General features: G+C 47.9%; 1 protein-coding gene across 4 annotated transcripts in view; it reads right to left on the bottom strand.

Annotated features, from left to right (window-relative positions):
* SLF1 (SMC5-SMC6 complex localization factor 1) overlaps window positions 1–25,236 on the bottom strand; it is a 229,596-nt gene that overhangs the window by 203,677 nt on the left and 683 nt on the right. For 3 of the 4 annotated variants that reach the window (XM_030193392.1, XM_030193394.1, XM_030193395.1), the window contains exons 2-3: window positions 12,662–12,811; window positions 854–984 (exon numbers count right to left, since the gene is read on the bottom strand). In XM_030193392.1, coding sequence (XP_030049252.1) covers window positions 854–967 — 114 coding nt within the window. In that variant the 5' untranslated portion in view covers window positions 968–984; window positions 12,662–12,811. The remainder of the gene's footprint in view (window positions 1–853; window positions 985–12,661; window positions 12,812–25,236) is intronic. The other variant, XM_030193393.1, reaches the window with a different exon arrangement.

The raw sequence follows: 25,236 nt of genomic DNA, 5'->3' as shown, positions 1-25,236 counted from the left end.
ATAACACAGCAGTAAGATTATCCCAAAACAGTTTTCAACATTATCAAATCACTAAAATCAACCCTTTCATATCTCACTGGGGCCTCTAATTGTTAGAGTAACTGCTATGCCAAATAGTATTTACAATATAAATATTTCAATGCTAGGATTATTTATACTGTTATATTATTAAGCAACTAATAATGGATATGTCTTCTATGCACCTAGTCTATTTTTAAAATTGCTAATGCACCTTTAATTTAATCCAGGCATTTATGTTTCTTGGCTTACCCAATTAGTTCCAATAGCACATCACACTGCCAAGGTGCACTAAATGGTAAAACTTGGGTTACCTGATTTTGTAATTCCTGGGTTTATTTTTTTCTTTATGGAGAAGGTACAACTACCTGGGAATTTTACCCTGTATTTTTCTGCAACTCATTTAGCTCACTGCAGCAACAGTCCTTGGCTGGGGCAATGCACAAGAACTCACACTTGAACTCTACAATCATGGCCTTTTATATCCATCCACTAGTTGTCATCCTTGTGCAATAACAGGACCTGCTCTATAGAATCTGTGAGTGCTGCCTCTGCAGCCTCCCTAACCCCAGCCAACCCAAACAGCGAAAGAACCCAGAAGTTAAATCGGGTCCTTCTCATGGTAGTGCCCAAGAAAGCCACTGGGCCAGCTCTGCACTTAACACTATGCATATCATGTTAACTGTCGTACAACTTAACGAGCCAACTCTATCATTCATGCACATGCTTCAATGAAGAAATATATAGGAAAAAAAAAAGAATGGGTCTTGCTGTAACTACAAACCATGCTTCATTGTCTTATAATCAGAAAAACAAATACAAAATTATTACATACCTCACTATCAATGAAAATACAATCCAGCTTGAAAAGCAGTTCAACCAGTTCATCTTTCTCTCTGTCCTTGAATCCAGTTATCTGAATCTTCCGTTCTGGGATACCTTCCTCCATTGGTGCACGTACACAACCTAAATTAAGGAAAGTATTAATCGGGGTGGTATTAAAATCTTGCCCTGTAGTTTTATGTCAGGTAGCCAGGCACATATTATATCTTGTGTCTGTGCAATTAGATTGGACTTCCATAGTTGTGTTGCAGGTTTTGCCTAGTGCTTGGACTGATCATTGTTTGTTGTTACATTGAAGATACTTACCTGTAACACATTCTCCGAGGACAGCAGGCTTTATATTCTCACAAGTGGGAGGTGCAGACCTGCATTGCCCGGTCCGGGATTTATGAAAAGCATAAGCAGAGTTTTGTGGAGCGCGAGAGATGTTCCACCGAGCGTGCGCAAGTGCCTTCTCGCCTGCCGCAAGAATGCAGTCTCCTCAGTTTTATACTACAGCAAAAACATAAAAATAAAAAAAGGAGACAACTCCAAGGGGAGGTGGGAGTGATTGTGAGACTATAAAGCCTGCTGTCCTCGTAGAATACCTGCTACAGGTAAGTATCTTCGCTTTCTCAGAGGACAAGCAGGCTTATAGATTCTCCCAAGTGGGGAATCCCTAGCATCCAGGCTCACCAAAAACAACAAACAATGGTCAATTGGGCCTCACAATGGCAAGGACAAAACGCACATTAACCTGAAAATATATACAATCCAAATGAGAGTGCAGCCTCGAACAGAATAAAATGGGCCTAAGAGGGTGGAGTTGGATTCTAGACCCCAAACATATTCTGCAACACTATCTGCCTGAACTGTCGCTTCGGGTATCCTGCTCAAGGCAGAAGTGATGTGAATGTCTGGACTGAAGACCGTGTTGCAGCCTTGCAAATTTCTTCAATGGAGCGCTCAAGTGGGCTACCAACGCAGTCATGGCTCTGACACTGAGCCGTAATATGACTCTCTAGGGCCAGCCCAGTCTGGGCATAAGTGAAGGAAATGCAATCTGCCAGCCAATTAGAAATGGCGTGTTTCCAGGTGGCAACCCCCATCCTGTTGGGATCAAAAGAAATAAAAAGTTGTGCGGTTTATAGGGTCTGGTCCGCTCCATGCAGTAGGCCAATGCTCTCACGCAATCCAAGGTGTGTATGGTGCTTTCGGCAGGATGGACATGAGGTCAGGGAAAGAATGATAAAACCCAGACACCACTTTTGGCAGGAATTTAGGGTGAGAGCGGAGGACTACTCTGTTGTAATGAAACTTAGTATATGGTGCATCCACTACTAAGGCCTGAAGCTCACTGACCCTACGAACTGAAGTAACAGCCACCAAGAAAATGACCTTCCGGGTCAAGTACTTCAGATGGCAGGAATTCAGTGGCTCAAAAGGAGCTTTCATCTGCTGGGTGAGAATGACGTTCAGGTCCCAAGACACAGGCGGAGGTCTGACAGGGGGCTTTGAGAAAAGCAAACCTTTTATGAAGCTAACTACTACAGGCTATCCAGAGATGGGGTTTAACCTCTACATGGTGATAAGCACTAACTACAATAAGGTGAACCCTTAAGGAGTTGGTCTTTAGACCAGACTCTGATAGGTGTAGAAGGTATTCAAGCAGGGTCTGTGTAAGGCACGCAAAGGGTTCTAGGGCCTTGCTCTCACACCAGATGGCAAATCTCCTCCATTTGAAAGAATAGCACCTCTTAGTGGAGTCTTTCCTGGAAGCCAGCAAGACCCGGGAGACAACCTCTGAAAGACCCAAGTAAGCGAATTCTAGGCTCTCAACATCCAAGCTGTGAGAGCCAGAGACAGAAGGTTGGGATGTAGAAGAGATCCCTCGTTTTGCGTGAAGAGGGTCAGAAAACATTCCATTCTCCACGGTTCTACTGAGGATAACTCCAGAAGCAGAGGGAACCATACCTGTTGCGGCCAGAACAGAGCAATCAGAATCATGGTTCCATGGTCTTGATTAAGAGTTAACAAAGTTTTCCCCACTAGAGTTATGGGAGGATATGCATACAGCAGACCTGTCCCCCAAGTGAGGAGGAAGGCATCCGATGCTAGTCTGCCGTGGGCCTGAAGCCTGGAGCAGAACCAATAGACCTTGAGGTTGACCCGAGAGGCAAAAAGATCCACCGAGGGGGTGCCCCATGCTAGGAACATTATGCAGGCTATGTCCATACTGAGAGACCACTTGTGTGGTTGCATTATCCTGCTCAGTCTGTCGGCCAGGGTATTGTTTTTGATTGCCAGATAAGTGGCTTGAAGGAACATGCCATAGATGCGAGCCCAATGCCACATCTGGACAGACTACTGACACAGAGGGCGTAATCCGGTGACCCGCTGCTTGATGGTATTGCAACATGATTGACTGTTTAGTTGAGAAAATCTGATGAGATAGCCGATCTCTGAAAGCCTTTAGAGTGTTCCAGATTGCCCGGAGTTCCAGGAGGTTGATCTGAAGATTCACTTCCCAGGTGGACCAAATACCTGGGTGAGAAGCCCATCTACATGAGCCCTCCCCCCCCCCCCCCCATCTCAGGAGAGACAAATCCATCGTCAGCACCTTGTGGCTGAGGAATTTGGAATTGAAGTTCCAGAGTCAAATTGGGTCGAATGGTCCACCACTGAAGGGAGCGTACAACCTCTGGGGACACTTGGATGACATCTTCCAGCCTGCCCGTGGTTTGATACCACTGAAGCCAGGGTCTTTGAACTAATCTCATGTGAAAATGTTTCATGGGTGTAACATACATTGCGGAAGCCATGTGGCCAAACAATCTCAACATCTGCCGAGCTGTGAGGCTCGAACCATGAAAGCGAGTGCGACAAGACTGTCTGCACTCACCTCCGGAAGATAGGCTTGAACCTTCTGTGTATTGAGCAGGACTCCTATGTACTTGAATCACTGGACAGGGTGAAGATGGGACTTGGGATAGTTTAAAACAAACCCTAATAGCTCTAGTACCCGAATAGTCATCCGCAATGGACTCCTGAGCACCATCCGGAGAGATGCTCTTTACCAGCCAATTGTTGAGATATGGGAACACATGGACTCCTAGTCTGTGTAGCGATGCTGCAACTACCACTACACATTTGGTGAAGACCCTGGGAGCTGACGCGACGCCAAAAGGCAACACTGAAAGTGATGTGTTCCCAGCCGAAATCAAAGATACTTCCGGTGGGCCGGAAGTATCGGGGGTGTGAGTACATGCACCCACGTCCAGAGAGCATAGCCAATCGTTTTCCTGAAACATTGAAGACGGGTGCCCTGGGAAACCATCCTGAACTTTTCTCAGACTAGGAATTTGTTCAGGGCCCTTAGGTCTAGGATGGGAAGCATCCCCCGTTTTTTTGTGCACAAAGAAATACCTGGAATAAAATCCTTGCACTTCCTCCCATGGTGGAACGGGCTCAACCACATGGGCCTTCAAAAGGGCTGAGAGCTCCTCTGCAAGAACCTGCCTGTGCTGACAGCTGAACGAATGAGCTCTCAGTGGGCAATTTGGAGGTTTTAGATACCAACTGAGTGCATATCTGAGATGGACTATTTGAAGAACACACTGGTCGGAGATTATAAGGGGCCACCTTTTGTGGAAGAACTTCAGCCTCCCCCCGACCGGCAAGTCATCCGGGACAGACACTTTTACTGTGGCTATGCTCTGCTGGAGCCAGTCAAAAGTTTGACCCTTGCTTTGCCTGGGGAGCAGCAGAGGTCTTTGGTGCACACTGCTGATGTGAACAAGCACGCTGGGGTTGAGCCTGAGCAGGCTGGTGACCGAGCGCTTGTACCTACACCTCTGATAGTAATATGTACTCCTCCTTGGTTTGCAAAAAAATCTTCCTAGCTGAGGAGGTAGATGCAGAAGGCGCCTGGTGGGGGAAAGAAGAGATGTTTTTTGATTTGGTCTGTGACCTCCTCAACTTTCTCTCCAAAAAGGTTTTCCCCTCGGCATGGGGCATCCACCAACCTCTGTTGAACAGAATGTTCCAAGTCAAACACACAGCCATGAAAGTCTGTGTGTTGCTGTAGCATGGGTAGAGATCCTTGATGACACATCAAAAGTGTCGTAAGTGCCCCTGGCCAAGAGCTTTCGACACGTCTTCTGCTGCTTGACCAACTGGCAAAGTGTGACTCCCTGCTCCAGAGGAAGTATCTCAGCCAGATCTGACAACTTGCACACTGAGTTTCACAAGCAGATCTCATAAAGAGCTGGTAGGATTGTATTTGGGAGATGAGCATTGAAGACTGGAATCTCTCTCACCAGTGTTCTAGCTTCTGTACCTAGGTGCGCCGAAGCATAGTCCCTTGAACTCCTAGCTCTTTTGAGAGTAGATTCCACCATCATGGAACTGTGAGGCAACTGTGTACTCCGAATCCAGCACATGGTATTGATCTTCTTGGGCATAACTGGGACCGACAGAGAGAACTCTCAATTCTGAACGAGGACTTCCTGGAGTACCCATGGAGAGGGAGAGTCACAGCCTCCCTAAGAGGAAACGTGCATCTTGGCCCTGGGCTCATCCTCCACTTGCAAAGGAAATGGAATGGCATTAGTCATTTCCTTGACAAAAGGAGGGAATGAAAGGATCTCTGGAGGAGACTATCTTTTCGGGTGGACAGGAGGGTTCAGAGGGAATTCCATAGGACTCATCCAAGGAAAAGTATCTTGGATCCTCCTCAGAATCCCATGAGTGCTTCTCTTATGTGTCAGACAATACCTCCTGGTGGGAGTGTCTAGGACTGAGCCTGCCTCAATGCGGAGCCATATCCTCAAAAATGTTATCAAGAAGTTAGTTCCCGCGTTGACTCTGGCGAAACTTCCTCCTCCGACGTCAAGGGAGTGCCAGCTTGGGTGCCAGTCGACACAGACGCCACACTGTAGGCTGAGGACCAAGCGAGGTTGCAACGGGAAGCAGGGTTTGTGCAAGAACCCTCTATGCCAATGAATACTGTTGCAGAAGGCCTTTCAGCAGCTCAGGGAGCAAGGCCTGGATGTGCTCATCGAGGGCCAATAGCTCAGGAGCAGGTTTCAAAACCACTGGGATCGATGTGGGAACTGGGTATTGGCTGCTAAGAGACCAACGCATCGGCAACTTCTGTATAGAGGGGGAGCTGTCCTCCCGGACTCTGCAGAAGACAGTCATCATGTAACAGCCAGAGTGGGCTCAGTACTGCATTCTCTAGGCTGGGTCGTCAATATACCCAAAAGTCACCTGACCCCCTCTCAATCTCTAGAGTATTTGGGGGTTCGGTTCGACACAGCCTCGGGGATGGGTTTTTTTACCCGAGCAAAGGAGGTGCAAGCTTCAGACCCAGGTCTGTCTCCTCCTGAGGATGCCTCGCCGGCGGGCTTGGGACATTGTCCAGCTCTTGGGGTTGATGACAGCCACCCTAGAAGAGGTGCCTTGGGTGACAGCGCACATGAGACTGCTGCAGTGTTCCCTGCTACAACGTTGGTCTCCCATTTCCCAGGATTATCAGTGCAGACTCAGTTGGCTCCCTGTGGCCCGACTCAGCATGGAGTTGTGCTCTCAGACAGCAAGCTGCGGCGAGGAATGCCGTTAGCACTCCCCGGCTGGTGCTGGTGGTAACCTATGCCAGCCTGAAGGGCTGCGGAGCTCATTGCCAGGAGAGGCATGCCCAGGGTCTATGGACACTCGAAGAATCGAAGTGGTCCATCAATCGCTTGGAGTTAAAAGCAATTTTCCAGGCGTTACTGGCCTTTCAATCCACCCTAGAGGGATTGACTGTCAGAGTGCTGTCGGACAATATGACGGCAGTGGCCTACATAAATCGTCAAGGCGGAACGCACTGCAGAGCACTGGCCGCGCAGGCCGCTCAGATTTGCCACTGGGCCGAGCTGCATCTACAGTTCCTGCCAGCAGCTCATATTGCAGGTCAGAACAATGTGCAAGCCAATTATCTAAGCAGACACCACATCGACCCAGCGGAGTGGGATTTGGCAGACGAAGTGTTCCTTCAACTCTGTGCCAAATGGGGAATACCCGTAGCGGATCTGATGGTGTCAAGCACAAATGCCAAAGTCCCGTGCTTTTACAGCAGATGGAGAGTTCCTCGCTCGGCGGGGTTGGATGCCTTGGCTCAACCCTGGCCTCTGGGCCTCCTATATGTGTTTCCGCCTTGGCCCTCGATAGGACGAGTACTCCTGCGAATTCAACTGCACCAGGGACTGGTGATTCTCATTGCCCCGGATTGGCCCAGGCGGCACTGGTATGCGGACCTCCGGCGGACGCTGGTAGAGGCTCCTCTTCCTTTGCCTCTGATACCGAACCTGTTGACGCAGGGCCCGGTAACCATGGAGGATCCCTGCCGCTTTGGTCTTACGGCATGGCTACTGAGAGGGCGCAATTGAGAGACAAGGGCTATTCTAACAAGGTCATCGCCACTCTCTTGCAGGCCCGCAAGCGGTCCACTTCCGTTGCATATGCCCGGATTTTGTGCCAGTTTGAGGCCTGGTGTGTTCCAAAGGCGATCACACCCATGCGGGCTTCTGTCTCGCCGATTCTTGACTTTTTGCAGGATGGTGTACAAAAAGGCTTGGCCTATAATTCCCTGCGGGTGCACTTGACAGCATTGGCATGCTTTCGAGGCAAAGTCGCTGGCCTCTCCTTAGCTGCGCATCCAGACATTGCACGGTTTCTTAGAGGGGTGCTTCAGCTCCATCCTCCCGTGCGGGCACCTTGTCCCGCTTGGAACCTGGGGCTGGTATTGAAGGCTCTGCAGGGTTCGCCTTTTGAGCTGCTGTGGCGGACTTCGGAGAAGGATATGACTTTAAAGGCAGTCTTCTTGGTGGCCATCACATCGGCGAGACGGGTGTCTGAGCTCCAGGCGCTGTCCTGTCGAGACCCATTTCTGCAATTTTCGGAGTCCGGAGTAATGGTACTTACTGTGCCTTCCTTCCTGCCTAAGGTAGTTTCAGCGTGTCAGCTAAACCAGCCTATTTTTCTGCCCTCCTTTTCTAGGGAGGAGTTTCCAGAATCCTTTGGGCAGTTGCACCTTTTAGATGTGCGCAGGACTCTGTTGCAGTACCTGCGAATGACTAATGTTTTCAGGACCTCTGATCACCTTTTTGTATTGTTGTCAGGTCCTCGCAGAGGGTCTCCAGCATTTAAAGCCACTATAGCCCGTTGGCTTAAGGAAGCCATTTTTTCTGCATATCTGCTATCTGGCCAGCCTCCGCCTGACACCTTTAAGGCACATTCCACAAGAGCGATTTCTTCCTCTTGGGCTGAGACGGGAGCACTCTCTCTTCCAGAAATATGTAGTGCAGCTACTTGGGCTTCTAAGCTCTCTTTTGCCCATCATTACAGGCTGGATGTGGCTGCCAGGACGGACGTGCTTTTTGGAGCACAAGTGCTTGCGCGTGGTGTGGCTTATTCCCGACCTATCTAGGGACTGCTTTGATACATCCCATTCGTAACGGATTCATCTGCTGCTGATGACAAGGAACGGAAAATTAGGTTCTTACCTTGGTAATTTTCTTTCCTTTAGTCACAGCAGATGAATCCATGATCCCTCCCTGATTGACTCTGTTTTGTGTTCAGTTTTTCCTGCAGACATGTTCCCTCATTGGGTGAAGTTGGAAAACAGTCTTCAGGATTTCTGTTCTACTACAGGAGGTTGAGTTCGTCCCTCCTTTGTGTTATTGCTTCTGTTCTGGGGCGTTTTTTCGCTGTGAGGAAAGTTCATGTTATGCTACTTTGCAGTTTAACACTGCTCTGGAAGCTTCAAATACTGAGAGGCAGATGGAGCTAGTCGTCCAGGAGGCACTATGGTTTTCAGTGTTCTCTATCTCCCCCTGCTGGAAGGTGGGAACAACCCATTCGTAATGGATTCATCTGCTGTGACTAAAGGAAAGAAAATTACCAAAGGTAAGAACCTAATTTTCCCTTTTGACACTGTTGATCACAGCCTACTCCTCGATACGCTGTCCTCACTTGGATATCAGGGCTCTGTTCTTTCCTGGTTTTCTTCTTATCTCTCCCAGTGTACTTTTAGTGTATACTCTGGTAGATCCTCCTCTACATCTACCCCACTGTCAGTTGGTGTACCTCAGGGATCTGTCCTGGGACCTCTTCTTTTCTCCATCTATACTTCTTCTCTTGGTACTCTGATCGCATCCCATGGTTTTCAGTATCATCTTTACGCTGACGACTCCCAGATCTACCTCTCCACACCAGAAATCTCAGCAGGAATCCAGGCCAAAGTATCAGCCTGCCTGTCTGACATTGCTGCCTGGATGTCTCACCGCTATCTGAAACTAAACATGACAACACTGAGCTTCTTGTCTTTCCACCTAAACCAACCTCTCCTCTTCCCCCATTCTCTATTTCTGTCGATAACACTCTCATCCTTCCTGTCTCATTAGCTCATAACCTTGGGGTCATCTTCGACTCCTCCCTCTCCTTCTAGGCACATATTCAGCAGACTGCTAAACTGTCGTTTCTTTCTCTATATTATCACCAAAATTCGCCCTTTCCTTTCTGAGCACACTACCAGAACCCTCATCCACACTCTTCTCACCTCTCGCTTAAGACTACTGCAACTTGCTTCTCATAGGCCTCCCACTTAGCCATCTCTCTCCTCTTCAATCTGTTTAAATTCTGCTGCACGACTAATATTCCGCCAGTGTCGCTATGTTCATATTAGCCCTCTCTTCAAGTCACTTCACTGGCTCCCTATCCGTTTCCGCATACAGTTCAAACTCCTCTTATTGACTTATAAGTGCATTTACTCTACAGCTCCTCAGTACCTCTCCACTCTCCCTACATTCCTCCCCGGGAACTCCGTTCACTGGGTAAATCTCTCTTATCTGCACCCTTCTCCTCCACCGCTAACTCCAGACTCCATTCCTTTTATCTTGCTGCACCATATGCCTGGAATAGACTTCCTGAGCCGTCTTCAAATCTAAGATAAAAGCCCAACTTTTTGATGCTGCTTTTAACTCCTAACCCTTATTCACTTGTTCAGAACCCTTATTTTATCATCCTCCTTTAATATTCCCTTATCTCTTATTTGTCCTGTTTGTCTGTCCTAATTAGATTGTAAGCTCTGTCGAGCAGGGACTGTCTCTTCATGTTCAAGTGTACAGCGCTGCGTATGTCTAGTAGCACTATAGAAATGATAAGTAGTAGTAGTAGCAGCTTTACAAGCTCCTAGACACTTTACAACAGTATTATCTTTACCATGACACAGACTGATTTTTGAGAGCTTGGAGGGTGAGTGGAATCCTCCCTTTTGATATTTAGCTGAATTAATGAGCAAAATCCTAAAGGCTGAGCATATCATGGTGTTTGTCTTGGTAGGCCCCAAAGCATATGGCTATATAGATTATCAGGAGACATGCTTTAAAAGAAAAGGCATCACACTCAGTGAAAACTGCGAGAAAACAGGTTATGTAGTTTAACACAACTAGTTTGGACTACTATCCTGGGATGCCTTCAAGCTGAACAGAAAAATATATCCATTCAGCAAAAGAGAATGATCAGGAACAAAACCCTGTGGCTCAGAGCTGCTTGCTTAAAAAAAAAAAAAAAAAAGATGCCTATGACATAAGAGTTCCGAGTCAGAATTTTTAGCGCACTGCCATACAGCTACTGATCATGACCACTTTGTATTGTGCTCAAACCTTCTTTGTTAAACTACTAGAGCAAACAACCCAGTAAAGAATTGTTCTGTAACTGTTTTTGCTTACCTGCAACTTCCAATAAATAAAAATGATCAAATGCACAGAGATTGCCATATTTTTTGTGACCTACATCCCTTCCTGTATGGATGGGGTAGGTCTATTGCTGGGATTGTTATGGTAACCAGATTTTGTAAGGGCTGCCCAGACAGATTCCAACTAACACACACACTGTGATAATGTACAACTAAACAGACTCACAAAGTTCTATCTTCACATTTCAAATCTCATGATAGGCTTACACTGCCTCATTTTGCAGAGTTGTACAAAAAAACAAAAAAAAAAACAAAACAACAAAACAAAAAGTTTTGTAAATCTTGTTCCATCATTAGGGCACCTTTCCTGCTTGTTTACAAAGGAAGAGAAGCAGTGCCTGGCTGTCTTAAAATCAAAGACTTTACAGGCAAGTAAAACCAAGTTTCAATGTAGTGAATTCTGCATTTCAGGTTTTTATTTCTACGTACCATTAACTAATTGCGTCCAACTTTTCTTACATAAGCACGCGCCTGTGGAACGCATTGCCACAAGTGGTGAAAATAACTTATGATCACCTAAAATTCAGAAAATTATTAGACTCACCTATTTGGAAAGGCATATCCGAATGACCCAACTTAAGTGACTCAACCCTGCAACACTTCACTATCAAAGATTGTATTGGACATTGACAAACTCTTTTACCTCAACCCAACTTGATTGAATCTTATCTTCCCTATCCCAATACAACATTTTGTACGTATCCCGTACCGGAATTGGCGAATGCCTTCATGGTAATATGTAAGCCACATTGAGCCTGCAAATATGTGGGGAAAATGTGGGCTACAAATGTAACAAATAAATAAATAAATACAAAATTGAACTTTTCAATAGTGACACTATTTTGTACCTACTTAAAAATGTGCACATATTCTAACCTAGACAAGTACTTTGTTAAAAAGAAGAAAAAGTATTGTTTAGGCCTGCCGTTTGCTGTTAACTCTGGACTCTTCAGTAAAGGTCTGTGGCTGGCGTGGGGGGGGGGGGTGGGGGGGATTGCTTTTCTGCCTGGCAGCTTTTGACAGGATCACAGTGCAGAAAGAGGAAGGGAGTGGGGGAGAGCTTGTGTACTTTAACATCATTTAAAATACTGTTCAAGAATAAAATATTTTTTTCTGTGATCAAATAACTCTCTCAAAAAAAAAACAACCTCCTTAAAAATGTAAAATTTTTTTTTGCACAACTATACTTTTTGCAAATCAAAGTGAGCATTGATAAAAGGAAGGGGGAGGAGGAGAAGGAAGAGGAAAATCTGCATGCCATTCTGTGTCATTTACTCATGGTGACCATAAATAAATTCACCCTTTATAGGCTGGGCTCTGTTTGAGCTGTCTTAAATTAAAAAATTAAATAGGTAGTTTGAAGCTGAAATGTTTTTTCGTTCCTCATTCCCGAGAGTTAAAAACAAACCACAGTTTAAGGTGTGTGAAACAAAGAACTTGACTGTGCATGCTCACTGCCTGCACTTACTCCTCAGAGGCTGTAGGGGACAGTGCGTGACTATGTCACTGATCCAAGATGGCAGTTAAGTAGTGAAAACTGGATGGGATATCATGAGCATTGCTATTTTGGATTTGTGCAACTAAAAGAGATTTGATTGACAGGAGACATCACGTGACAAGGCTGAAGTCATCTACAACCAAGGTGATATAATTGTTTCCCTATGCAGCCGCCAACTTGATACATTCAAAATACATTACTTTGTATGGCGGCAAGCTCTGCCTACTAGCTTATTCCAGATAATGGCCAAGCATACTCCCACAGTCTCCTGTCAATTAATCCTCCTTGGTGCAACCCATGAGCTGAGTCACCATCTTGAAAAAGGCGTGTGGCTTGGGCAGATCTTCGATTCTGATTGACTGACCCAGAGGTCATCTGACAAAGTGGGTGTGGCCAACAAAAATATGCCAATTAGCTCTGACAAAAGAGGGTGAACCTTATTACTAATCTTTTTACACTATATTTTGTTAAGCTTGAATCATGCCACAAATAGTACCAAAACCAGTGGAATATGCTTAACGCACCCTGGGAAATGCATTCAATCTCATATCCGGGAATACCACTGCAAAAAAAAAAAAGAAAGCACCATGGACCTTCAGACCTGGGATAGCAAGTGAATCTTTATTGAGAGACCCGACACTGGCTGTGTTTCAGCATCTGCACCCGAGTCATGTCTGTAAAAAATAATACAAATAAATTTTAAGAAACAAATGTATATGTAAAAAAAACACATCAAAAATGAGCTAGCCAATGTATGAATCTGAATTGTGCAGAAATGTATATTAAACATTTATGTGAAAAAAAGAAGAAACCACTTTATAAGTAGTTTGTTATGCATCCATTTGATGCATAATAAACTACATATAAAATGAAAACACTTACCTGTAGCAGGTATTCTCCCAGGACAGCAGACCATATATTCTCATATATGGGTCCCGCGTTACCCGGTTCAGAACTTGAAAAAGCTCTGTACAGCTTTAAGAGCATGCGCAGCGTTTCTACTGTGTATGTACGGGTGCCATCCCACTTCACTGTGGAAGTGCTGGACCTTTCAGTAAAATAAAATATCAGAGAGATAACTCCAAGGGGAGGTGGAAGGGAAAGTGAGAATATATAGCCTGCTGTCCTCGGAGAAAATCTGCTACAGATAATTATCTTCGCTTTCTCAGAGGACAAAATCTGCTACAGGTAAGTATCTTCGCTTTCTCCGAGGCTAAGCAGGCCAATAAGGCTCACCAAAAACAGTGGTCAATTGGAGGTCAAGGAGAAATTAGGACTTACCTGATAATTTTCTTTCCATTAGTTCTTCACAGGAGTGGGTAGTTCTTTAGGTAGTTCATTAGTTCTTCAGAACGAGTGGGTAGTTATGTCCATAGACCAGCAGGTGGAGATAGAAAATACAGAACTGAGCACCACTACATAGCTCCCTGCTAGCAGCTCAGCTTCTCAGTATCAGTGCTCAAGCAAGGAAGAAAGAACGCCCAATCAGGTGCATAGTCAGCAACCAACACATCCAGCCCCAAGAACCATCCGAAGACAAGGTCCCTGGAAAACAGGACACAAAGACCATGCATAGAGCCACCAATCACTACTACTACTACTACTACTTAACATTTCTAGAGCGCTACTAGGGTTACGCAGCGCTGTACAATTTAACAAAGAGAGACAGTCCCTGCTCAAAGAGCTTACAATCTAATAGACAAGTGAACGGTCGGTCCGATCAGGGTGTGGAACCACGGGAGGGCTCCTGGAATAGTGTGAAGAAGTAATGGAAAGAAAATTATCAGGTAAGTCCTAATTTCTCCTTCCATTACGTTCATTCCCACTATTCCAGGACGAGTGGGATGTTCAAAAGCTATCCCTACGAGGGTGGGAAGCCGAACCTGCCGTAAGCAGAATTGACACCCCAAATGCAGCCGCTGCCTGCGTGGCCCCCGCTATACCATCATGCTACTGAAGGAAAGCAGAGAAGCCCATGCCTCTGCCCTACAAATATCCATCAGAGAAGACAACGAAGCCTTTGCCCGAGACGTAGCCAAATGCCCAGGACAGTGTGCCTTCCAACACGAGGAGGAGAAGAGCCTCCCAGAATACAAGCAGAGACCACGGTCACCTTCACTCACTGGGCAAAGGAAGCCTTGGAAACCATGAGACCCAACTGCTTTACCAAACCGCACAAAAGGTCTATACGAAAGGTGGAAGACATCGGGAACCACGAAAAAACACAAGAGAGCCCTGTGAAAGTCCAGAAGCCTGCAAGAGGCATATAGAAGACGAAATAAAAAGAAACCAACAATCACTCAGGCAAGAAGGACGATACTGCCCAAAATGAGACCCCGCCTCCAAAACAAAGATGGAGAAAGGGTCCTAAGAAGGAGCCTGAATTTGCAATAAGCAACAGGTCAACAGAAGCGCCCTAATAACACCGAGTTCTACGTGAGAACTATCAGGATCACCTAGCGACGGGGCACAAATGGAGAGGGCTGCAGCACCCGGACCAGCATAAAATCCCATTCGGAAAAGGCACGCGAAGGGCAGCGTAAGCGACCCACACCTCTCTGAAAACTAATCACAACCAGAACAGCCGCTAAAGAAGAGGTCTGCCAACGACCCTGAAAGCAAGCCAGGGCTGCCACTGGAACCCACAAGGAACCCAGTGCTAGCCCTTGATACTCCCTCTTGCAAAATAGCCAGGAAATGGCCCAGGGAGGAAGCAAAGTACTGGCAGGCGCCAAGGAAGAGCACTTCCTAGCCTGCAGAAGGGAAGCCAGGACTGAAACCAATAATCCTTCTTCCAAAGCCGAGCCCTCTCAAGGGCCAGGCTGTAAGACCAAAGGGAGAAGAATCCTTCATGACCACCAGGCCCTAATAGAAGAACCTCGAACTTGAGGGAATCACATTAGCTCCCCAACTAGGAGCTTTACAAGATCTGCATAGCACTGGAGCCATGTCCAGGCTGGAGAACAGGAGCACTGTATCCCGAAGGTCTCCCACTTTCCCCCACTCCCTGCCTAACTTCGGCAAGGGGGAAGGCGTACAGGAGTCCCTCGCTCAAACACAAACGCAGCAGGGTGTCCAGACCCAGAGAGTCCTCTTCTTCTCTCTGACGGGTGAAGAACCGAGGAACAGTAATATAGGAATAGGCCAAGAGAACCAAGCCCCAACGATACATCAGCAGCTATAACGGCTCGACCGACAGCTGCCAATCGCTGGAAGTCCGAGCGTGCCTGCTAAGAAGGTCGGTCCCCACGAGAGGGACCCCTCAAAACTGCAGAAAGGCACAACAGGTGTCTCTCTGCCCCAGCCATTAACCAGCTGGGCTACAGAGCTGGCAGACTGCTAGGAATCCCCCCCCCCCCTAGCTAGTAGAAGAGGCTAGTGCCATATAAATGTCTGAAAAGGCCCAAACCAAAGCATTCCCAACAGTGGGGCAAAAGCCTCCAGAGCTTAGCACACCCCTCACAGCTCCAGAGGGCCAATGCGCCTCTACTGGAAACCAAGAGCCATGCCAGGGGACCCCTGCAAAGGGTTCCCCCAGCCCAAGAAACTGTCAACCATTGACCCCAATTCCTAAGGCAGAAGCGGGGAGGGCCTCCCTAGGGTCAACGACTGGTAAAGCCACAACCACCTCAGGTCTGTCTGACCGCCAGGGGCAAAGAAGCCAGAGGCTGTAACCCTCTGAAATTGGAGACCAGGAGCTGAACAGGGCCCTATAAACTGGCCGCATCCGAGGGTAACGCACCACTTCCAGGGCCACTGTCACAGAACCAAGGAGCTGCACAAAATCTCAGGCTGGAAGCTGGGAACGAAGCAGAAGTGAAGAATCCAGTGTGCTAACTTAAAGCACCATCCCTCTGTGAGAAACACTCAAGCTCACAGGGAATCGAAAAGAACACCAAGATGCTCCAAGTTGGTGTGCTGGCGTCAGCCGCCCCCACTGAAATTGAACACCCAAACCAGAAAAGAAAAAACAAAACAAGAGGCAAACCAGCCTCTACACAGGCTTGGGAAGAGGAAGCTCGGATTAGCCAGCTGTCCAAGTGCAGGAGGAAACGAAACCTCCGTCTCCGCAGAAAGACCGCAGAAAAAGGTCCCTGGGCCCGTGAGGAGACCAAATGGTCGGGACCAGAACTGGAAAAGAACTGCAGAAGCAGCCCCAATAGGGGAAGGTAATTATGCCTCCCTGGTCTCAAGAGCAGAGACAACTCTCTCTCTGAACGGACGGGAGCATAGACCTCAGGGTCACCATCCGAAAACGGACACCGGTGGACCCCTAGAGATCCCAATTGGGTTGCAATACTCTCATCTTCCTGGGAACCTCAAAATAGTAGAAGAACCGACCAGACCGCGCTCGGCGGGAGGGATGGGAACAATGGCCCGAAGGGCCAGCAGCACCTCAACTGAGCTTCTGCTCTGAGCTGCCAGAGGCCCCCCAACAAGGAGACTGTAAAAAGAGAGGATCTACCAGAGGAGAGAACTCCAACTGGAAGCCATCACCCAGAATAACCAGCGCCAGAGCTGAGGAAAAGGTAGACCAAACGTCCCGAAAGGCCTGAAGCGGCCCCCATTAGGCCCGGAGGGACCATCCGGCCTGGCTATATTGGGATTGCTGGGAGACAGCAGCCACTCACTCTGAGTGCCCTGCCGGCTCTCCGTCCCCCAGAAGGAAGATTGCCGGGCCCGAAACTGAGCCCTCTGGCCAAAGGTCTGACGACCAGACCTACACAAGGAGCTGTCATGAAACAGGGCACTGCTGAGCCCACAAGGCAAGCAGAGGATCAAGGAACATCTTCTGGAGGATGCTGGGGCCCGCTCACCCAGCTCCTGAACCAAATTGCTGAGGTCATTCCCAAAAAGAAATGTGTCTCAAAAGGGTAACCTGACCATGCAGGCCTTTGAAGTGGCAACGGCCACCCACACCCGCAGCCAGAACTGACGTCTCACGAACAGCGTCACAGACATGCCTGTGGCTGAAAAACTGACATACACAGTGGCCATCAGACAGGCTAAGCCCGTCTCCATCCAGGCAGCCCGGGACTGCCCCGGGAAAAAGGCCTGCTGATGTCACTGCAAACAGGCCTGTGCCACCAAAGGGCTCCAAATAGAAGCCTGCAGCTCCAACGCAGTCACCTCAAGGTGTGCTGGAAAGCCCGTTTCAGCTTCCTATCTAGCAGATCCCTCAAGGCAAGGCCGCCAACCACCGGGAGGGTAGTACTCTAGGTGACTGCAGACATCGAGTCCAACTTAAGTAAGTGAACATCTCCTCCTTCTGGCACCAGAGAAAAAGGACGGGCCATGATCCTCCCAACCTGTAGGCCTGTGTCAGACGCACTCCACCTTGCGGCAAGCAGGGCCCAAATGTCCAGGTGAATGGAGAAATACCCTGGACGGTACCCTGAGGCTCTTCATAAGGCTAGCCACCTGACTACCTTCTGGAAACTCCCCAAGGGAGCGCTGCAAGTGCCTCTGAAATCAGGGGTCCACCTCCTAGCAGCCCAACTGCAGTGAAATCTGAGACTAAGTCTCCACGGGGCAGCAGTCGTAATCCCCTGGGAATAGGAAGGGTGATCCCCATCTCCTCTCTCTCCCCGGAGCTGCCAGGCCTGCTGGAGAAAAGTTTCCTAGCACCAGCCCAAGGCCCGGTGGAGCAGACGAAGGGTTGGCTCTGACCCCCCCCCCCCCCCCCCCCCAGAAGGGACCCACCGGTCTGCCAGACTCACTGTGTTGCCTGTGACTTCTCATCCTCTGAGCAGACTGGTTGCTGAGCAGGCTCTCACACAGAGGGAAAACAGGGAAAAGGCACGACAGAGACCCAGCACCACCAGGTATGTCTACTCAACTGCTCAGAACCAGAGAGAGAGGAAGTCTGTCCATCCACCTGCTGGAGATAGAAGATACTGAGGAGCTGAGCTGCTAGCAGGGAGCTATGTAGTAGTGCTCAGTTCTGTATTTTCTTTCTCCACCTGCTGTTTGATGGACATAACTACCCACTCGTCCTGGAAAAGTGGGAATGAAAGTAATGGAAACACATATTAATCTAAAAACTATATACAAACTTTGTGAGAGTGAAGCCTGAAACACAATCAAATGGGCCTTGGGGGGGGGGGGGGGGGGGGTAGAGATGCATTCTACACTCCATATTATGCAGCACTGTCTGTCTAAACCGACTGTTGTGTCTGGTATCCTGCTCAAGGCAGTAGTGAGATGTGAATGTGTGGACTGAAGACCACGTTGAAGCTTTGCAAATTTCTTCAATGACAGTAGATTGCAAGTGGGCTACCAACTCAGCCATGGCTTAGACATCATAAGCCTTGACATGTCCTCAAGAGTCAGCCCAGCCTTAGCATGTGAATGAAATGCATTTTGCCAGCCAACTGGAAATGGTGAGTTTCCCCGATGGCGACTCCCATCCTGTTGGGATCAAAAGAAATACAAAGCTGGGCAGACTGTGGGGCCTAGTCCGCTTCAAGTAAAAGGTCAATACTCGCTTGCAGTCTAAGGTGTGCAGTGCGCTTTCGCAAAGATGGGCATGAGGCTTGGGAAAGAATGTTGGCAAGACAATAGACTGGTTCAGATGGAACTCAGACACAACCTTAGGCAGGAACTTAGGGTGCATGTGGAGAACTACTGTTGTAATGAAAATTATAAGGTGGATCCACTACAAGGGCCTGAAGCTCACCAAAACCAAAAACAAGACCTTCCAAGTCAAGTACTCAGATGACAAGGATCAAGCGGCTTGAAAAGAACTTTCATCACCTGGGTTCACATACAGCGGGCTTTCTCAACAGCAAACCTCTCATGAGACTGTCCAGAGATGGGCATACCCTCTACACAATAAGCACTAATTGCACTGAGGTGGACCTTTACAGAGTTGGTATTGAGACAAGAATTGGAGAGGTGTAGAAGACATTCAAGTAGGGTTTGTATACGACAAAAAATGAGATATAGGGCCTTGCCCTCACACCAAATGGCAAACTTCATTTATTTGAAAGGGTAACATCTGTTAATGGAATCTTTCCTGGAAGCCAGCAAGATTCTTGAGACACCCTCAGGCAGACGCAAGGAAGCAAATTCCAAGCCCTCAACATTCAGGCCGTAAGGTCCAGAGACCAGAGGTTGGGATGCAGAAGAGGAGATCCCTCGTTCTGCGTGATAAGAGTCAGAAAACACTAATCTCCAAGGTTCTTCAGAGGATAACTCCAAAAGAGGGAATCAGATCTGTGAGGGCCAGTATGGAATGATCAGGATCATGGTTCTGTGGTCTTGCTTCAGTTTCAGCTCAGTCTTCCCCACAAGAGATACGTGAAGATATGCACACAGGAGACTGTTCTCCCAATGAAAGAGGAAGCCATCAGATGCTAATCTGTTGTGGGCCCACAGCCTGAAACAGTACTTGCAGACTTTGTGATTGAACTGAGTGGCAAAGAGATCCACTGAGGGGGTGCCCCACACTCAGATCTTGCGGGCAAAACCCATGCTGAGAGACCACTTGTGCGGTTGCATGACTCTGCTCAGTCTGTTGGCAAGGCTGTTGGATTTGCCCACCAGGTAGGTGGCCTTGAGAAGCATCCCATGCTGGAGTGTCCACTGCCACATCCAGAAGGCCTCCTGACATATAGCATGTGATCCGATGCCTCCCTGCTCGGTGGTGTAATACATTGCAACTTCAGTGTCCATTTGAATGAGTAGAATTTGATTGATCAGCCAATGTCTGAAAGCCTTTAGAGCGTTCCACATTGCCCGAAGCTCCAGAAGGTTGATGTGAAGATCTGTCTCCTGTCTAATTTAGCTCCCCAACCTAGGTGGATAGATCAGTCATCATAACATTCCAGGGCTAAGGGATTTGGAAAGGGAGTCCCAGAGTCAGACTGGAATGAACTGTCCACTGGAGCAGAGATTGAACCAGGATGACATCTGCTAGTTTCCCCATGGTCTGACACCACTGGGAAGCTAGGGTCCACTGGGAAGGTCTCATATGAATATGTGCCATGGGTGTCACATGAACAGTGGAGGTCATGTGGCCTTATAACCTAAACATCTGCTGAGATGTGACCTGCCGATGGGCCTTAACAAGTGTTCACTCTTGGCATGGGGAGAAAAGCTCGTGCCTGATGTGTATTGACCAGGGTTCCTATTATCTCTAATTGTTGAACAGAATGGCGATGGGACTTGGGGTAGTTTAAAAATGAACCCTAGTAGCTCCAACACTTGAATAGTTTTCCGTATGGACTTTTGGGCACTGTCTTTCGACATGCTCTTCACCAGCCAATTGCCAGATAGAGGAACACATGGACTCCCAGTCTGCATAGTGATGCTGCAAGTACTGCAAGGCATCTGAAGACTCTGGGATCCGATGCAAGATCAAAAGGCAACACGTACTGGATGTGTCCCCAGCCAAAACCTAAGATACTTACTGTGACCTGGAAGTATTGGGATGAGAGTGTAAGCATCCATTAAGTCCAGACAGCATAGCCAATCATTTTCCTGAATCATTGGGAGAAGGGTGCCAGGAAAACCATCCTGATCTTTTCTTTGATCAGGAATTTGTTCAGGAACCTCAGGTTTAGGATGGGACACATCCCTCCTGTCTTCTATTACACAATAAGTACCTGGAATAGAATCTCTTCCCTTCTTCCCCTGGTGGAATGAGCTTGACCGATGGGCCTTTAGAAGGGTGGACAGTTCCTCTGCAAATACCTGTCTGTGCTGAGAACTGTAGTGATTTGCTATGGGCAATCTGGTGGGCTCTGTCGCCACTGTAGGGCGTAACCGAGACAGATTATTTGAAGAATCCACCAGTCAGAGGTTACAAGAGGCCACCCTTCTTGAAGTGCTTCAGACTCCCCCGACCAGCAGGTTGTCCAAGATGGTTACTTTTACTGCAGCTGTGCTCTTCTGGAGTCAGTCAAAAGCATGCCTGCTGAGGGTGGCGAGGAGCCATGTTTCTATGAGTAGTAGGGACCCCTCTTAGACTTGCCCAAAAACCACCTGGATGAGAAGGCAGTATCAATGGTATCAGTGTGCTTTTTGATGAGGTCAGTGACCTCCTCCATCTTCTCTTCAAAAAGGTTATCCCCCCGGAACATGGCATCTGCCAACCTCTGCTGAATCGTTGGGTCCAAGTCAGACATGCATCCATGACAGTCTGCACATTACGATACTTTTAGCACAGATCCTGGACACCACATCAAAAGTATTCTAGGTGCCTCTTGCCAAGAACTTACTACACACCTTTTGCTGCTTGACCAAGTGGCGAAGCGATTTGGCCTGCTCCGGTGAGTCTGTCAAATCAGACATACTGCGTACAAAGGACCGCAAGTACACGCTTGTGTAGTGCCAAGAACTTACTACAAACTTTTTGCTGCTTCACCAAGTGGCAAAGCGATTCGGCCTGCTCCAATGAGAGAGTCTGTCAAATCAGATGTACTGCGTACCAAGGACTGCAAGTAGAAGCTTGTGTAGAGCTGGTACAATTTGATATGGGAGATGAGCATAGGGGCCCGATACATCTTCCACCCAAAATAATCCAGGGTTCTAGCTCCTCTGCCAGGGTGCACCGAAACATAGTCCCTAGCACTCCTGGCTGTTTCGAGTGTGGATTCTTCCACCAGGGAATGATGAGGCAACCGGGGGGGGGGGGGGGGGGGCTATCAAATCCCAGGGAAGACTGATGTCAATCTTCTTTGGGAGGACAGGGACTGACAAAAGGGACTCCCAGTTCACCTGAACATCCCGCAAGATCTCACTTCCAAAGGAATGGGAATGGAAGCCACCATTTCCTTAACAAAAGATGGGAAGGACAAGCTCTCTGGTGGAGAACTTTGTAAGTCTAAGTGCTTTGAAAATGAGCCCCAAAGTGTCTTAACCATGGATTAAAACATATCTGTTTCAGGATACATATGATAATAATCTGGGATGAAAGGGGAAAAACAGACAGAATGGATATGCAGTAACAAAAATATGCTTGTTTATACAGTTTGTTATGAATGATTGCCTATTGATGTTATATCTTTTAGAATGGATGTTTTAGTTTGTTGTGCTTTTCTATCAAATTAATGGATTTCTTATATGTTTCTTTTAATATAATATGTTATTTTTAAGATGTAAACCGTTCTGTTTTGTGAATGCAATTAGAAACGGTATAGTAAATAAACGATAAAAAGAACTGGAGGTCCTGCACTCTGGCAGCAGGCGAGAAGGCACTCATGCATGCATGATGGGAGTGCTACACGTGCTCTTAAGAGTTCTGCAAATCTTTTTCAAGCTCTGAACTGGCCGACATGTGTTATATCAGGGCCGCCGAGAGACTGAGCCGGGCCCAGGGCAAGGACACACCCCCCCCCCTCGGATCGCCGTCGCCCCACTGCTGTCCCCTCCCTCTCCTGCTCCCAGGCCGCCAGCACCGTAGTCCCCAGTCTCCACCTACCTACCCTCAGCTCCCGTTTGTCTGCCATCCGGCCCCCTGCATTTAAATTTTTTAAAAAAAATCTCTAAATCAGCAGCGCAGCGCCACCATGCAGCACCTTCTGTGCGAAAGCGGCAGATCACCTCAGGTGAGCCTTCCTTCACTGTGTCCCGCCCTTGCGAAAATAGGAAGTTACATCAGAGGAGGGCAGGACACAGTGGGAAGGCCCGCCCTAGGCGATCTGCCGCTTTCGCACAGAAGGCGCTGTGCTGCTGCCTCAGAGATTTTTTTTAAATACAGGGGGTCAGATGACAGAAAGAAGGGAGCAGAGGGTAGGCAGGTGAGGATGGGACTGTGGCGCCAGCGGCTTGGGAGTGGGAGAGAAACACCTCCAGGCCCTCCTTTGGAGGCCCGGGGAATTTTGCCCCCCGTCCTCCCTCTCGGTGGCCCTGGGTCACATCACTCACATGTGAGAATTACTGGCCTGCTTGTCCTCGGAGAACACACACTGCATGCACAGACAAGCCAACGCCTTTAGGATGAAATTGAGCAAAGAAAAAACACAAAGCCTAATCCTCTCATCTCAACACTCTGGGCCCCTCCCATCTATTCTTAAAACCTCAGACATCACAATCCCCATTTCTGACAATCTGAAAATCCTTGGAGTGATCCTAGACAACCACCTTTCACTTGAAAATCACGCTATATCCACTATAAAGAAAATGTTCCATATGATGTGGATATTGAACACGTAAAACCCTATCTTCCCCTGAAAACTTTCCGGGATTTAGTACAATCCACGGTAATTACCCAAGTCGACTACTGTAATAGCATTTTCCTTGGCTGCAGGGCCCATATCCTGAAAAAGTTTCAGACTGCCCAGAATACAGCAGCGAGGCTCATTTTTCGCAAATCACGTTTTGAGTGCGTATGTACTTATGTAAGTCCATAGACCATTATTAAATGGACTTGGGGAAAATCCACTATTCCTGGGATAAGCAGTATAAAATGTTTTTGTACATTTTTGGGATCTTGCTGGGTATTTGTGACCTGGATTGGCCACTGTTGGAAACAGGATGCTGGGCTCGATGGACCTTTGGTCTTTCCCAGTATGGCAATACTTATTTACTTATTTTAACCCTTCTTCGTGCAAAACTTCACTGGCTCCCTATCAAAGAACAAATCAGCTTCAAGGGCCACACACTAAACCACAAGATTATCCACGGTGAATCTCCGGAATATATGTTCAATCTGATTAACCTCCCTACCAGAAACATGTCTGAATCATCGCGAAATTACCTTAACCTGCATTATCCCAACTGTAAAGGAATCAAGTATAAGACCTACTATAGATCTAACTTCTCCTTCCTCGGCAGCCAACTCTGGAATGCTCTCCCCAGATCTATCCGGTCAATCTGCAATTACCTACCCTTCCGGAAAGCACTAAAAACCCATTTATTCAAGCAAGCCTATCCAAACGATCCAGATTAATCTTTTGAACCATCTACCTAACACATACCCACATGATAACGACACTGACCCAGACAACATCTCCCTCCTTACTCCCTTTCCACTGCCTATTTCTACCTACTCATCTCATCTATTATTCTGGTATACTTAACTTTACCCTCTCTAACAATATTCTCTACTCTTTTTACAGTGTAAGCCGCATTGAGCCTGCCTTGGGTGGAAAAGTACAGGATACAAATGTAATAAATAATAATAATCCTATATAATAATTCTCACCTCCAACGTTCTGACTTGCCTGGGATCGTGGCTCCCTTGGAGTTGGTCAGGACGGCTCCGTAGATCAGACTGATGTCACTGGCCGCATTATGAGGTGACCCTAGCAGATCAACTCCAAGGGAGCCACGGTCCCAGGCAAGAAAGCACGTTGGAGGTGAGAATTACTGGTAGTGCTGCTGAAGGAGCTCCGTCAACGATAATGGCGCCGCAAACATCCCCCCTTCTGTCGTTTCAGGACCCCCTCCCATTCCACCCCTCTCTGGCCCTCCCCTTCGTAAGAGCTGGCTCCTTAAAAGTTTTTACCTCGTGCACGCAGGGACGCCGCTTCTGTCAGCCTTTTCTTTCGCTTCTATTTCAGCTGTTCCTGTGGTCCCGCCCTTGAGGGCGGAACCACAGGAACAGCTGAAACACAAGCGAAAGAAAAAGCTGTCAGAAGCGGCGTCCCTGCGTGCACGAGGTAAAAACTTTTAAGCAGACAGCTCTTACGAAGGGGAGGGCCATACACGTGGGGAGTGGGAGGGGGGTCCTGAAACAAAAGGAGGGGGTCAAGAACGACACGGGGGTCCTGAAACGACAGAGGGGGGGAAGGGGGTCCTGAAACAACACAGGGGGAGGGGATTACTGGAAATCCACTGGAAGGGGCGGGGTGATTCCTGGAACTGGAAGGGGAGGGGAGTCCTGGAACTCGGAGGGGGGGGGGGGAGAGGCGGAGCGTGAAGGGAAGAGGGGGATGGGAAGAAGTGTGAGGGGTTTCTAGAACTCGGACAGGGGTGGAAGGGAGGAAGAAGAGGGGGACGGGGTTCTGCAAACTCTCGTTCTCACAAAGAGTCTGTGTATTGCACACATACTCTCACACTCTCTCTATCACACACACACACACAGTATCTGTGTGAAACACACTCTCTGTGTCTCACATACGCACTCGCACACACTGTCATTATCACAGAC

Source organism: Microcaecilia unicolor, chromosome 2, assembly GCF_901765095.1.
Source record: "Microcaecilia unicolor chromosome 2, aMicUni1.1, whole genome shotgun sequence".
NCBI lineage: Eukaryota > Metazoa > Chordata > Amphibia > Gymnophiona > Siphonopidae > Microcaecilia > Microcaecilia unicolor.
Note: the sequence above shows the minus strand (reverse complement) of the source record. Positions and strands in the feature narration are given on the sequence as shown.